Source organism: Parasteatoda tepidariorum, chromosome X1, assembly GCF_043381705.1.
Source record: "Parasteatoda tepidariorum isolate YZ-2023 chromosome X1, CAS_Ptep_4.0, whole genome shotgun sequence".
Taxonomy (NCBI): domain Eukaryota; kingdom Metazoa; phylum Arthropoda; class Arachnida; order Araneae; family Theridiidae; genus Parasteatoda; species Parasteatoda tepidariorum.
In genome coordinates this window covers 9,977,068-9,992,542 of record NC_092214.1, presented here as the reverse complement: position 1 = coordinate 9,992,542, position 15,475 = coordinate 9,977,068, and the positions used below count along the sequence as shown (strand labels likewise).

Genomic DNA, 15,475 nt, shown 5'->3' with positions numbered 1-15,475 from the left:
TAAAACTCTTTATGCAAAGTAATAATAAAATAAACCAAACATCAATCATTGGTGAATCTTTAAAAGAAAATACAGTCAGAATAAGGGCAAGAAAAATTTGTTACCAAAGATGGGAAGAGATACAGTATATTCAACTGAACACGAATCTGAATATTCCAATTTTTCAGACTTGAAACAATGCAGATCTTGCAAGACATGTGCACGTGAAATTTTGCTAGATTTTAAATCATGTTCTTGCCGGTACACAGAATTATTTAAAACCTGCAAACATCTATTGGTGATACCCTTAACAGAAGTAAGTTGTGTAATAGTTTCTTGAAATTATGATTTGTTAAAATTCAACTTAGGTTGAAAGTTAATGTCTCAAAGCATCAATCTTACTAAATTTTGTTGACTCTGAAATAATAATTGATAAACTTTGTGAATCTAGGTTAGAGATGAGACATTTGCTTATGTCATAATTATTATTATATATTGTAAAAAATAATAATCTTTTTTACTTAAATATTGTGATGGTTTTATATAAGTACACTCATGCACTTTTTTCCTAAACCATCTCCTGGCATCCTCAATGCCCCAGCACAGACCTGCTCTATTTTAAATGATTTAATCATGTTGTCATTCTCTGGGAAGGATAGCTACGAAGTCTTTTTCTTTTTATACCGCCAGATGGCGTTCTTTTTAAATTTGTACGTGTTTGTTTGCTTTTTGTTAATAAAACTTTACTTTCTGTCTGAATCTTGATCCACGGACTACAAATCAGAATTCCACATTTTAAAGATAGCTTTTTTAGCAGCTTTTAATACTGATTTCCAAATGATCTCTAAAATTGACTTTTTTAAGTATTATATTACTATGGCACACAAATTTCCACATTTTAATTCTATTTTAAAAATGATTTAATTTTTTTTCAGCATGAGTTGGAAAATCATCTGGATGTTTTGAGAATATACTGTATATTTTTGTAGTCACTTTGATTATAGTTTCAAGATACACAATTTCACAATAACAAAAAAAATGCTTAAAATATTCTATTTTATAAGTATGATTGTGGTAAGCATAAAAGAAAGATATTTATTTCAATTCTGAGGATAATGTCTATGGGGCACCTTAGGACTAATGTCTCACTTTTAGAAATTAGGGATATTTTCCTATTGGTATCCGTCCTTGCCTACTATTATAGCAAAATAACTTTTTTAAAAAAATGTATCAGTTTTGTCAGTTTCCTCATACTGGTCTTTACCAGTGATTTTTTTTTTTTACTTATTTTCTTTAGTTTCTCACAAGACGCAAGCCAGAGGTCGCTACAGTGGAAAGTCGTGTATCCGGAATCGGTGGGACTTCCGGGAGTCCGAATACTAGATTTTTCCGTAGAATAGACCCGCAAGGTAAACAAAGTTTAAAACGATCTAAATCTATGAAGCAAAAACTAAATAAATATTATTTTTCGGGCAATAATGTTTTAGTATTACAATTATATCTAATCAATCAAAAACAAAATATTAGGAAAAAAATAATTATTGCTTAAAATATAGAAAACTAAAAAAATTTGACAATTATGAAAATATTTATTGCTCTCTCTGCCATTTTGAACTAGAATGATTAAAGCAAGAAGGGGAAATTCCCGTCATTCATTATGGTGGGTAGGTAAAGAAGAAAAATTCATTTCCTCCTTATTTGTCATTCAAGTTGAGGGCGGGGAAATGACAAATTATTTTTTTCTCTCTGATCATTGGCTATCAATCAAGCATGAAGGCCTGGCATGCTGATTGGGTTCTCTTTATTTTTTCTTATGTGACTGAAAGTGACTCCTATTCCACGTTGACGTTTACTGTGCTTACTCTTTTTCACAGTATTTCTTCTTTCCCTAACACTCTAATAAAAAGGTTCCATGAAATGTTTCTTTTACTAGCTAGCTGCATAGGAAAGAAGGGGGAGGGGAATCAGTTATGTTCTTTTTAAAACAAATCTCCCTCCTTTCCCGCATTCCAGAGGAGGAGCATTACTAACGGTCACCCGACAGTCTTGGTAGATCTTCTCTTCCTCTTTCTGGTGATTTATGGGTTCAATGCATAAATAACTTGAAGCTAGAAAAGGAAAAAACGTGTTTGTTTTATTTGAGAGGGGAAGATGAAGAGATGTCTGCTTATTTTGATTGTTAAAAAGTGTCCGGGAAATCAAACCTCCCGGCAAAGAGACATCCAGATATGGGACATTACACTATATAATTTGTCGATTATTTTGGTATAGGCACAAATTGAGAAATATTCCCTATAAAATTCTTGAAAGAAAAAATTCTGCACTTTCTACTGAAAATCAATCTTTTATTATACGCTCACAAAATTGAATTAAAGGAAAATATATCAATCTTCAGATATGAAGATATAGTTTAATGATATAAAATTCAGGTATACTAGCCAAAACAACACAGATTAGTATAGCTAGACATTATGATACAAAAACTAATAGAGTATTGATTTTTAAAAAAAAAGAGAGAAAATCACAAAACGTCTCAAAGTAATAAAACCTAAATTTATTTTCTAAGTAAAATAAATTCCCTTGGAAAGCCTTAAAAATTCAAGGCCTCTCTTACTAAGAAAATTTTAGTCTTTTAAAAATTATACGTAACTGTTACATGCAAAACGATAGCACAAAGTTCATAAGTAGCAGAGGAGTTCATCATGAGAAGAAATAAACTTTCTTTGGATCGGCATAAAAATGAATTTTGTTCTCTTGAAGAAGGCTTACCTATTTGTTTGACCACGACAAGTAGAGTTCTGTGGTCCTCTGCACATAGTTTATATTCAGGAATACTCATATTTATCTCAAAGGTAATTCATACTGGAATGATAAAATAAAATCCTATAAAAGAAATAATTTTTCTTCAATTAAAAAACAATTAAATTATAATAAAATTATGTTGATCAAAATAACCTCAATAATTAACTTAAAATTAAATAAATAGATTATTCATGTGAAACAAAACAGAACTAAAGAGATCGTTCATTAATACGATCTTAAAACACTAAAATCAAATAAAAAAGTAAGACATATATAAATTTAGCTATCAAATATTTTTTTAATTTTACTTTTCTGAACATGACCAAAATGACTAGACGCTGATGAATATCACATTAGATTGTACTGACAAATGTGCTTAATGTCTTTAAAAGGCATATTAATAATAAACAAACACAACATATGACTAGTCTTATTGTTGCCAACCTACATTAAAATAAAGCTACGGAAATTTAAAAATAAAAATTCTTAGAGCATTGTCACTGCATGCGACTCGCATATGCTATCACATATCCATGTCATTTACGCATGCGTGAGTAGTATGTGATTCTCACTGAAAGAAAATTTTTCGCATTCAAACGAGAACCTGATTTAGAAAATTATCCATACCAACCATATTATCTAACATCCCGATTTCCCATGGGTCCTAAAGACTCCATCCGATTTCCTATGCAAACCATTCTTTTTGGAAAAAAACTTTGCCATCAGTTTCTCGTTTGTGTTGTTTCTAAACATTCACACCCAAGTCAATCGCATACTGTGTGAATGCTCTTTTAGTGAACTCTTTCCTTGCTCTTTTAGTAAACTCTTTCCTTTTAGTGAACTCTTTCCTTGCGTCTCATTATGACGTCACTTTTCTTCACCTAGGGAAAACCTGCAAACACTCTCTTTCGGACCGATTTTGCTAACGAATTACGATTTTCCTACAAACTGAAGTAGTCCTACGTCACTTCTTAACACTTCCCCTAACAGTTTCCCTGGGCCGGTGGAATGATTGGATAACACCTGTAACGCCGGATAACAGGGCGTCAAACGATACCTAAATTTAATGTTCTCGAAATTATTCATTTCCATTAATAAAAAAAAATTAATAAAAAAGAAGAAAAACTATTATGCCGATGTGGTTCAGGGGATGGAGCTCTCACCTTCCAATAAGGTGGCATTGGAGGAATTCTGCTTCGGGCTCAGACCGACCAATGTGCTAACATAAAATATCCTCAATGGAACACGGATCATTGGATAGAATCCCCTTACTATCACCCCCTTACTACACCCCCCTTACTACAAACTGTGTGAGGTTTTCTCATTTTTCCTTACACGCACTCAGGCCTAACCACTGGGCCACGCCATACACGGTGTTCCCCCGATTATTTAGCTTAAAGAACCCTCTTCCGGTCAGTCAAACAAAAAAGTTTTTTGCCCATTGTGGGTCCCCTAATTGCTCTGTAAGAAATGCTAAAGTATCGAAAATATTGTAAAAGAAGTTCAAAAATATTATAAAATAAAATAAATTTATTAATTTTCCCGGATTTTTCCATTTTTTATAGAATTATTCGCTATTTCCCAAAGGAATTTTTTTTTTAAACATAGGTACCTCTAAAATATCGAAAAACACATTAAAAAAATAATATAATGTAAAATAAAATAAAGAAAAATTAGAAGAAAAATTAGAATAAAGAAAATTGCGGCCCATTGCGTCCCCCCTAATTGCTCGATAAAAATTTACTTTGGCATGATTGTTCGGCCCATAGAGCCCTACTTTCAGCACGAGAAATAGCGAATAATGCGTAAAATACTTGTTTTTATATATAAAACATCTTATTCACGCTAAAGTATCGAAAATATTGTAAAAGAAGTTAAAAAATAATATAAAATAAAATAAATGTATAAATTTTCCCGGATTTTTCTATTTTTTCGCATTATTCGCTCTTTCCCGAAGGAAAAAAAATATGTTTTATATGTATAGGACCCTTTAAAAAAATCGAAAAACACATTAAAAAAATAATATAATATAAAATAAACAAAAGGAAAAAAATTAAAAATTGACCACGGCTGGGATTCAAACCCACGCCAGCCCGCTTTGCGATAACAACTGAGCCACGCTATTCACGGTGTTGCCACGACAATTTAGCTTAAAGAACCCTCTCCCAATCAGTCAAACAAAAGGGTTTTAGGCCCATTGTGGGCCCCCTAATTGCTCTATAAAAATTTCCTTTGGTACTGCATTGGACATTGATCATTCTATGGTTCAGGTCAAAATTACGATTTGTGGATGAATGAATGGATGCATGAATGGGTCTGCCCTATAAACGGGTGTGACGTATGGGTGTGGCAAAAGTCGAAATCTTGGCCCTAAATGGTGCTTCATGTAAACACGAGGAATCATACTCCCTCTGTCTCAATGGCCACGCCAAAAATTTCGCCCTGCGCATGCGCAGTTGCTCAGCCGGTTGTACCCACAGACACAAGTGAATAAACTCCGGGGAATAGTGACGTCACCGTCTCTGTTCGAAGGCTGCAAGTTTAGGGGTCCATCCATTGGTTGGTAAAAGTCCGGCATTTAAGACAGTGCGTTAGATTTTTCAACTGTAACTGCGCGTGAATTGCTCCCTTATATATTATTTTAGATAAATGTAAAAGGAAGTGGATAAACAGAAATAGGTTGACGGAAGCATATTAAGCAGTCTGTATGTTGTTTAGTTTATTTTCAAAATAAATAGTTTTATTAAAGGCGATTTAATTCCTTGGATTCATGTAAGATTGTTTGATCATGATTTTTCTTTTGTTTTAAAACATTTTTGAAAATGAATGGAGACGTTGAAATATACATACGCCAGAAATGCCCGTGGACGAAACTTCCACCTTCTATTAAACAGGTTACAGATTCTTCATCTTTTATAAGCTACTTTTTTTCTTCTTATTTTATAAAAATTGTATTTTTTAAATTTAATATGCTAACTTGTCTGGTTTCTCATTGATAAATTGACAATTTTGCCTCCCTAAATAAAATTAAAGCATAGCTTGAAATGTTTCAGAATAACTATTTCTTTTTAATAGCATTTTCTTTTCATGTAATAATTTCTTTTTTTTTTTTTTTTTTTTTCNCATGTTAATTTTTTTTTTTTTTTTTTTTTTGTTGATCTATGATTTTCAGGGGTGCCTTAATTACATTTTCATACATTTCATAATTACACTTTCATATAATTACAATTAAGAAAATTGAAAAGGTAGTTTTAAGGAGACATGGTAATTTAATTAATTATTAAATTATTTAAAATTAAAGAAAATTCATAGTTTGTCTTAAAAATGATAAAGAAGATTTCCATACTGATCTGCAACAGAATAATTACCAAGTGTTACCGACTTCCTGTCAGTGGTCTACAAGAAATTAAAAAATAAACCACACAAGGGGATTAACTTGAAGGGTAAAATTCACCACCACCGCTGGGCAAACATCTCCATGTTTTTTTTTTAATAAATAATTGCAAGTTAAAGATCCATTTGGTGCCTTAGCGATTGTAGTTGGTGTGACAGATCACGATTAGGAAACTTCTCTAAATGATAAAAATTTTATGGAACATATTTATTGCAGATATAACATAATTTTACTTTTAAGTGTAAAATATTATTTTGATGGGTATAATAAAATTGAATAGATGTTTGAATAGTTATAATTAAAATAAGGCCGTTGTTTCTGTGTTAAAGTATTTATATATATATATACAGTAGAACCCGTTTAAGAAGTTTTTCAAGGGAGTGGAAAGAAACGACTTATTAAACGGGAAAACTTATTAAACGGTGAAACTTAAAAACACATTAATAAAAAACTAAAAAATTTGAAATTGTGTAACTTATATTAAATTCTCAGCCTAATGAAATAAATATTGAATTTTAATATTCATTTAGAAAAAAAATTGCTAATAAATAAAAACAAAGTAACCTACTTTATTTTTTGTTTCATACAATGTAATATACGTTGTTACAATAATTGACTAGATTTCTGTGAGAAAAAATCGTGTAAAGTGGTTTGTTTTTGTCTTTTCTCACCTACCTTTAAGTGAAAATTGTCCAACTGCTGTAAAAATTTAAACATTTCCGGGGGTACATTTTCAACAGTGTAAATAAATTTCCTAAAAGTATCCAGCCCTTTCCTGGCATCAGAAAAGCTAGGTGGTTTAGCAATATCTTCTTCAGTTTCACTGAATTCTTCTGTATCATTTGTAACATCACAAATATCCTCTAATGTCAGCATATCACAAGGTAAAATTTCGTCGTCAACGGATACATATTCTTCAAACGATGCTGTGAAATTAAGTTTATTTTTGAATGACTTCCAATCATTAACAAAATTTACGTTTGTTTCTTCGTCTTCATCTGATATTTCATATTCAGCTTCTAAGAGATATTCTTCAGTTGTATCTCCGTCAGAGAATCCAGCTTTCCGAAAACAGTTAGCAATGGCAGATGGTGTTATTAATTCCCATGCTGATACAATTAACTCAATCGCTTCTAACATATTGACTTTTTTTAGCTCTCCAGTATTTTCAAGTCCTTCCAGCATCCGTTTCACAAGTCGCATTTTATAATGCTGCTTAAATACCTTAATAACTCCCTGATCCATTGGTTGTAGAACAGAAGTAGAATTTGGTGGTAAGAACTGCAACTTGATGTTAGTGTACTTATTCTCCTTGGAATGAGCAGCGCAGTTGTCTACGAAGATTATGATGTTTCGTTTTTCTTTTCGCATCTTACTGTCTAATTTTTTCAAATACGTTTCAAAAATTTTAATTGTCATCCAGGATTTTTGATTACTGTCATAATCACAAGGCAGTGACTTAACATTTCGAAAGCATCTTGGTTTTTTCGATTTACCGATAACTAAAATCGGTAATTTTTCTATACCATTCATACTGGCCCCAACTAAAATTGTCAAACGTTCTTTACTGTTTTTTCCGCCATGACAGGGTTCACCTTTAAAGGCAAAAGTTTTATCTGGTAAAAGATTGAAAAACAGTCCACATTCATCCATGTTAAAAATGTTCTTTGGTTGATACCCTGAAATAATTTCAGGTAATTTAGCTTTCCATTCTTCAGCTTCTTGTAAATCAACGCTGTTACAATCTCCTTTAATTGTTTTATAAACTAGACCAGCTCTTTTTTTCATCCGATCAATCCATCCATTGGAAGGCGTAAAATCAACATTCAATTTCTCCGCAATCTCTAATGCTTTTCCTCTAAGAAGAGTTCCGTTGACAGGTATGTTGGCGGATCTTGCTTGTTTAAACCATATCATCAGTTTCTCTTCAATATTTTCGTATTTTCCTTTCTTCACTTTTTTTACTTTCTGGGATGCACCGGAACAAGAAGAGTTTAAGATGATGTCTTTCTTAGCAATAATGCCATTTAACGTAGTAACAGGAAGATCTAAATTTTTTGCTATTTGAACTCGTGTTAATTGAGGATAGCTGTCAACAGCTTTTAAAATTTTTACTTTGTCATCAATAGATAGAGCTTTACGCTTAATGCCTTTACAGGACATTTTCCACAAAAATCAAACTTTTTACGATGATTTTTAAGATAACATAAGCGCCTACACTAAGAAAATTTTCAACGAAATGCTGCTAAATGTTTAGATGTATCTTTCTCTTCAGTTATTGAATGGGTGTGGACAGCAGTGAAGTTCGTGAGTCACCAGGCTATTCATTTAAGGTGGACACAATGACAAAGCTATTCCCTACATTCTTATCAGTTTCATAGTTCATCTAAAGGTTCACATTCCTTTGCTCACACCTGTTCCTGATAAGTCACCTTTCTTTGTAACAAAGGAGTGATGAAGGTCAGTGGTCAGTACCCATACATGTGTTTGTAAGGGCAAGTTAAAACTAAATAAGACATTTTAAATAAAATTTTAAAAAATTGAAATTAGGAGTGGAAACTTCTTAAACGGGAAAAAAACTTCTTATAAAAGTAAATTTAACATTATGGTAATTGGTTTTTTTAAAAAATAACTTCTTACGCGGGAAAACTTCTTAAAAGGGAACTTTTTAAGCGGGTTCCACTGTATATATATATATATATATATATATATATTATAAACAAAGCTCTCAATTTTTAAAAAAAGCTATTTACTATTTATCAATATAGTCTTTTATTTGTGCTGAGAAGAAACAGTTTTGTAGTGGGAATATTTAGGTTTGTAATTTCACATTGTGTAGGCCAGTATTTCTCAAACTTATTACTTTTGTGTACCCTTTATAAATTTTTCGTAATGCTGTGTACCACTAATAAAAAAATGAATGTATTTTTTACTGTAAAAAAATTGCACAAAAAATAAAAATCACAACTGGCTGTTGACACCACTAATTATTAAGTGTTAACTCTGCATAAAATAGCCAATAGAAAAATACGTAATTGTAAATTTTCATGGTTGGCTTTGTTTTTAAATAAAATCATTTGAAGTTTTCGTATGTTGCAAGAACGCGTACCCCCGCTAAACTGTTCCCGTACCCCCATACCACACTTTGGGAAACACTGGTGTAGACATATAATCTGTTTTTAGATTTGTGGGGATAATAGTTAACGACAGAGTCAACTTTCATCTAGGAAAAGGTACCCCAACATAGAAGCGAGTTAACATGTTTTATATACTAGTGAATTGGGATTATTTTTTGTGTAGTGGTAGATACACTAAAGTACTCCTCCACCAGAATTATATCTGTGATAGAATTCTATGAGGGGTTACCACTAGTTGATTCATTGCTGTTTTTGTGCGAAGTCGTGAGAGCTGTATAAAGATCACCGTACATTTCGAGTGCTGATCATGCGAGCTGTAATAAGTTCACGGTTATGGGCACTCCTGTGTAGCCTTTTAGCAATCGAGTGTATACGTTGTGTGTGATCGAGACTGAGAAGCAACAGCGTGAGGTGGACAAAATCGCAGTCACAAGTAGCAAGTCAACTGTTCAATGTGGAAAATCTATCAAAGTAGGTGTGTTTAAATCGTAGTGGGAGTTTCTGCCAAGGTATGCGTGTTCATAACACATCCACGTCACCAATGTGGGGATAGTGGTTAAGGGGCCGTTCAAAAAGTACGTACATCCCGAAGGGGGGGAGGGGATTTGCTATTATGTACGGTTTTGTACGATGGGGAGGGGGGGAGGTATTATACAAAGTACGTACTTTATAAACATACACCAAGTTTAAATTTGACTTTATCCTACACACTCCTTAAGTAAATATTTAATTTTATTTAAAACATAATTATTTTAATTTTTATGAAAAAGGGGGGTAGACTAATAAAATGTACATACTCTAAGGGGGGGGGGAGTAAGACCTTATGTACGGTAATGTACGAAGGGGGGGAGGGGTTTGAAATTTCTCCATTTTTGTGTACATACTTTTTGAACGGCCCCTAACGGCAATGTCAACCTTCATCTGTGAAAAGATACCCCAACATAGAATCGAGTTAACATGTTTTATATACTAGTGAATTGGAATTTTATTTTGTAGTGGTAGATACACTACGATATTGCATTTGAATAATTTTCTTTTTTAAAAATTTTGCTTTACAGCTTCATTTTCAGGAGAGACATTATAAATTGTTACAATTGTATAACTGTAAAAACTTTGCGCTAAACTAAAGCTGTTGCAATATTTTAAAAATAAAAGTATAATTTATTAGAGTTATGCAGTTGTTTCAGTTTCATTGAAAATAAAACCAGTAATTATTAGCTGCTTTTTAAATTTCTCACTATGAAATATGCTTAAATTTAAAGGAGTGAGAACAACCAATTATAATTACAAATGTAAGTTATTATAAATCAAATAATTTGTAACATTTGGGAACCTAATTTTAGCTATTTTGAATTTTTTTCTTTTAATATGAAAATTTAAGAAATACAAAATATCACATTGTTCCAATTTTGAAATTTAATGAACTAAATAATTTCTGGTTGCTCTAAATTTTAGCAAACCTCACCTCATTTGGCCTTCATTTGATGAATATCTTGGCTTGGTCACTAAGTAATCCTATTTATCTCAGGTTGGGATTAAAATTCATCAGGCTGGCTCAGATATCCAAACCCAAGCTCATCCCTAGTAAGGACTTTTTAAATAAGCTGTAGTAGATCTAAGTGTTCCCCATATTTAAAGAGGTATAAAACTAATTTGTATCATCATTCATGTTGGCGACCATAGTGTTAAAAAATTTCAAACAATTAGTTTTGTTTTTGGTAGTAGTGCAACATAGATAATTTAAAAGAGGATTTTTGAATTGACTCAAATAACCATATTGTAACATCTATTCTGAGTCATTTTAATTCTTAAATAAAGAACTTGCGATATATTTTTTCTTTTTGAAAGTAATACACAATAGGTGCTTTAAGGTTTTATGCAAAAGCAGGTGATATCCATAAATTCGAACTTTTTTTTTTTAAATAGAAAAGTATCGCAGTAATTAAAGATTTTTTTGAAACTGTCCATAATATGTTTGATGTCCATTCAATTAAGAAAAATCCTATAGTTATTTGATTTAAATAAAATATATAACTGATTTTAAAAACTGAATTGTTTTTTCATTGTGGGACATTACTTACTTGAGAAAAATAAAGGATTGTAAAAATAAATAAATAAAAGAAAAAATCCTGCAATTTGGTAATGATTGTGAAAGGCTATAAATTTTTTCGATTGTCTTCAAGACGTTAAGTTGTTCATTATAACTGAGTAAATTATAATGTGATAAGACGAGTCTATATTTTTCAAGAACTTTCTTTTTAGATTCTTTTCTTTTTAATTTGAAATTATTTGTAACTGAAGCTGTTTTCTTTCTTTATAGGTTCTGGGTGATTCACAAAAAGCATATGAAAAACAAATTATTAAATTCAGTATTAGAAATCAACTTCGCTTCAGAAGTAATCTTGGTAAGTAGAAATACATTTTTATTTGAAGATGAGTAATGAGGAGGTTTTCTTTCTCTTCCTTTTTCATAACTCAACAATTTCTAGGATATTATTTCCTAACCAGTTGTTCAACCCTTTTGGTTTTTGAAGTGTATAAAGTGAATGTCGAAAATACATTTATGTAATGGCAGAATTTTAAAGTGGCTAACATAAAAAATTGAAGAAAAATAATAAATTTGCATTCCTATATTTACTACCCTACTACTGGTTCAAAAATATTAATTTATTTACATTGATCATTTGTTTTCTTGTATGTTCAATATTCTTGGGTTGCACTTGCATGCTTAGTTGGCAATTTTCGTAAATTAAATTTGTCATTACAAGGCATAAATGCCTTGTGATGATTGACAGGCTGAAAGAACACGTGATTCTAGCATGACAGAAAACTACACAGGGTTCTACTGGAAAGAGGATTCAAGAAAAGTTTTCCCTGGCTGAACTAGGCATAGACATAAGACATAATATTTTGAAAAGTGGAATCCTACTCCAAGTTGAGTTCAAAAGGAAATTTAAAAATTTAAAGAAAGAGCTAGTCAATGTCCTGGGTGAAAAATTCAGTTGCTTGGCATTGTTTCTTACAAACACACAAATGATTCTTTTTGATGCTTTTGACTGTCAGCCAGTTTCTGGACGTCTTAAAGATTTGTGCTACCAAAGCTTGTGGTACTCTAACGTGTAGTGGCCCGCCGGTGGCTTTGCTGGGTCATCATGTGTGCTAAGTACTCTTGCCTGCTTTTCCTCTGGTGCTATTCAAATTCCATCTCTACGATGCTCATCATGATTTATTGTATGGGCTAAAAGTGCCTAGGACACTTTAAAAAATATCTTATCTAACAGATGGTGATATTGAGGCACATAAAACAGATAAAAAGTTTAGAGACCTGTCTATTGAAAAAAGGAAAAACAAAATAGTTCTCAAAACCTGTTTCTAAAGAACATTTTTTGTTGACTTTTGGTTCATTAATAATACTTTTCTTCCATTCATTAACATTTTGTTATTTTTTCCATTACATGATCTAAGCATTTGACATAAATTTATCTGAAAGATAGGTGTAGAACTTGAACTAAGGCTGGAGCTGACAGACATTGTGTTAAACTTCTAACTTCTTTCTTCCATCAGATAGCCACAAATATCCATGAAGAGATTTTTCCAATTGAATGTACCGTATTTTCTGGTGGAATCGGTGCATCGTCGCAAGCGCCGCACATTGATAAAAACGAAAAATTAAAAAAAGTTATCATAGGTGTCGTAGAGGCGCTACACCATGCATATCAGTATCCTTATAGAAGAGACCTTTAAATTACCATTTAGAATATTGGTATGATAAAAAAAATATTATACATTTCATAAAGTAAAGTTTTAATTTCTAAATTATAAAAAAAAGACAAAAAATCCGTTAACAGGTCCGCTCACTTATGGCCGTAGACTGATTGTTTAGGCAAGACTGAACGATAATTGTTGATACGGGTTAATTTGGAATAAGCATGTATAATAAATAAATAATCCCTTTAAATGGTCTGAAAATTATGTGAAGTACAGTAAAATATTTTCAAATACATAAAATAATGTAATTTTTAAATTATTGGGGGGTGGGGTGGGTGGGAGAGAATAGCCTAAAATGCAATAACAAAGAGTTTACGTGAAAAAAGTTGTCTTTTTTACCAAATAAAAGAGCATCAAAACGATATAAAATATAGATATTACCAGTTGGCACTGCACCAAAAAATAAAGGTGTCATGTTTTACTTCAGAAGAGCAAATAATTAGCAGCAAAAAAATATTTTTGTGCTCAGTGGCACCAATAAAACCTTGCTTTGGGAGAGTGGGACTTTGAGAGAAAAAGGTTGCAAAATCTTAAATTTTAGGAAAGTAAATTATTCTTCGATTATAAAAAAATAATTCAACCATATTTAGTGGAAGAATTATTGTTGCAACTGATTACATAAATCAGTAAAACCATGTAATAAGAAAAATAAAATGAGAAATTTTAAGCTAAAAATTTATTAAAATAAAAAAAGATTTAGAAGTTTATTACAGCTAACAATTTGAGGAAAAACTAATAACAACGAAACAACTAATAATAACTAATAACAAAATAACTAATAATAACAAAAATAAGAAATAACTAAGCATACACCCAAAAAATTCTCAAGATTAAACGAAGCGGAAATGAGTTTCACTTTCACAATCTTTGGGGGTAGAATTTTAATGGGTAGAATGCCCTTGCTTTCAGTGGAAAAAACACAATATGACTCAGCTTAGAAAGAGAGGAGAGGAAAATGTTAAAAGAGAGACGTACCCCACCTTCTCCGCTTGTTATTTCTACTTGAGCTGTTTAGGAGGAATTGATCAGTAATTTTTTAAAGGGGTTGGGTAAAAGAAACAGGGATACTTCCTTATCTGTTCCAATTACGATTGCCTAGGTGCTAAGTGGATTTCTAGATTGTGATCTTTCTTTAAGCTGGGGTTGGATACAAGATGCATACCTTTTAAATTGGTCTCCTTATACAATGTTTTTTTAAAATTATTTCGTTTATTTATTTCCTTAGAATTAAGAATTGGCGATTGTTCTGCTGCAGATCGCGATGTGGGCATATGTTTTGTCGACTTCGTTATATTTTTTTATTTAGTTTATTTTATTTCGTTTTATTTTTTATTTATATAATTTTTTTTAATAGTCTTTCTGTCAGAAAATTATTTAATCTTAATTAATTTTCCTTCATAAATGTTTTTGCTACTAAAAATAAATTTCGTCGACCTTTTTTCGATAGCGCCATGGCACTTTCGCCGAAAAATACGGTATCTTTTACAGAGGAACAGTTGGTTTATTGAATTGATTTTTTATCCATTTTTATTTTACTATGTCTGTACAAAGATTTACAATTATATTTTCATTTCTTGTTGTGAACTATATTGCAGCATGGAAAATAAATGTGTTACTAAACTTTATTACAATTGGAATACCTGTATCCAGGATTGTTGGGATTTCGGCAAGCCTGGATCATGATTTTTCTGGTCTTTAAAGTAAACAAAAATCAAAAGATGTGTTATTCAATATAAAAGTAATAAATAAATGTAAATTAACATCAATTTGTATAAAATACCATTTTGTTATTAGTTAAATTTCATTAATACAACTGAAATATGTTTAATATGATAAAATAAAAGTCACAAATAACATTAAAACAAGCACATTACAATAACATTAACATTTAAAAACAAGCTTCAAAATAGAAATTTCCTGTTTAATTAAAAAATGTTTAGCAAAATAAAGTAGATTTTTCAATGAAAACATTTAAAACCTAAACTAAAGCCTCTGCCGGTGTTTCTTTCAAACATTAATAATATTCAGCTTCATTAATATTCATAATTTATTCTCCTACTGAAGTTTGTCTTTATTTAACAACTCTAGTCTTTTTAACCACTCCTTAAAGTAATGTAAATATTTAGCTATCCTGAATACTTCTAGAGAAAATTAAAAAAAAAAAAAAAGAAAAGAAAAATTTTTATTAAGAGACTACAAACCTAAAAAAATTATTATTTTTTTACAAAAAAGGAAAAGAGATTTGTTAATTTTGATTCTTAAAAAATGCTTAGAAAGTAGATGTTTCTTGCAAATATGTCTGGCTAGAGGACTTTGTACTGTATTTTATTATCTATTACAATTAATTCAATTTTTAGGCAAGGGTTTGCACTGAGAAGAAGAGACCGAGAAATAC

At 31.2% G+C, this 15,475-nt stretch overlaps 2 protein-coding genes across 4 annotated transcripts in view; one reads left to right on the top strand and one right to left on the bottom strand.

The window, feature by feature from the left end:
• Positions 1 to 3,227, bottom strand: part of LOC107455834 (trafficking protein particle complex subunit brun) — a 75,223-nt gene extending 71,996 nt beyond the window's left edge. Inside the window, exons 1-2 of one of the 2 annotated variants that reach the window (XM_016073546.3) lie at positions 3,090 to 3,227; positions 2,749 to 2,862 (exon numbers count right to left, since the gene is read on the bottom strand). In XM_016073546.3, coding sequence (XP_015929032.1) covers positions 2,749 to 2,818 — 70 coding nt within the window. In that variant the 5' untranslated portion in view covers positions 2,819 to 2,862; positions 3,090 to 3,227. The remainder of the gene's footprint in view (positions 1 to 2,748; positions 2,863 to 3,089) is intronic. The other variant, XM_071187804.1, reaches the window with a different exon arrangement.
• A 2,134-nt stretch (positions 3,228 to 5,361) lies between these two features.
• The window catches only part of LOC107455835 (protein FAM91A1), a 71,303-nt gene continuing 61,189 nt past the window's right edge, over positions 5,362 to 15,475 (top strand). The window contains exons 1-2 of one of the 2 annotated variants that reach the window (XM_016073548.3): positions 5,362 to 5,675; positions 11,633 to 11,717. In XM_016073548.3, the coding sequence (XP_015929034.1) occupies positions 5,604 to 5,675; positions 11,633 to 11,717 (157 nt within the window). In that variant the 5' untranslated portion in view covers positions 5,362 to 5,603. The remainder of the gene's footprint in view (positions 5,676 to 11,632; positions 11,718 to 15,475) is intronic. The other variant, XM_071187660.1, reaches the window with a different exon arrangement.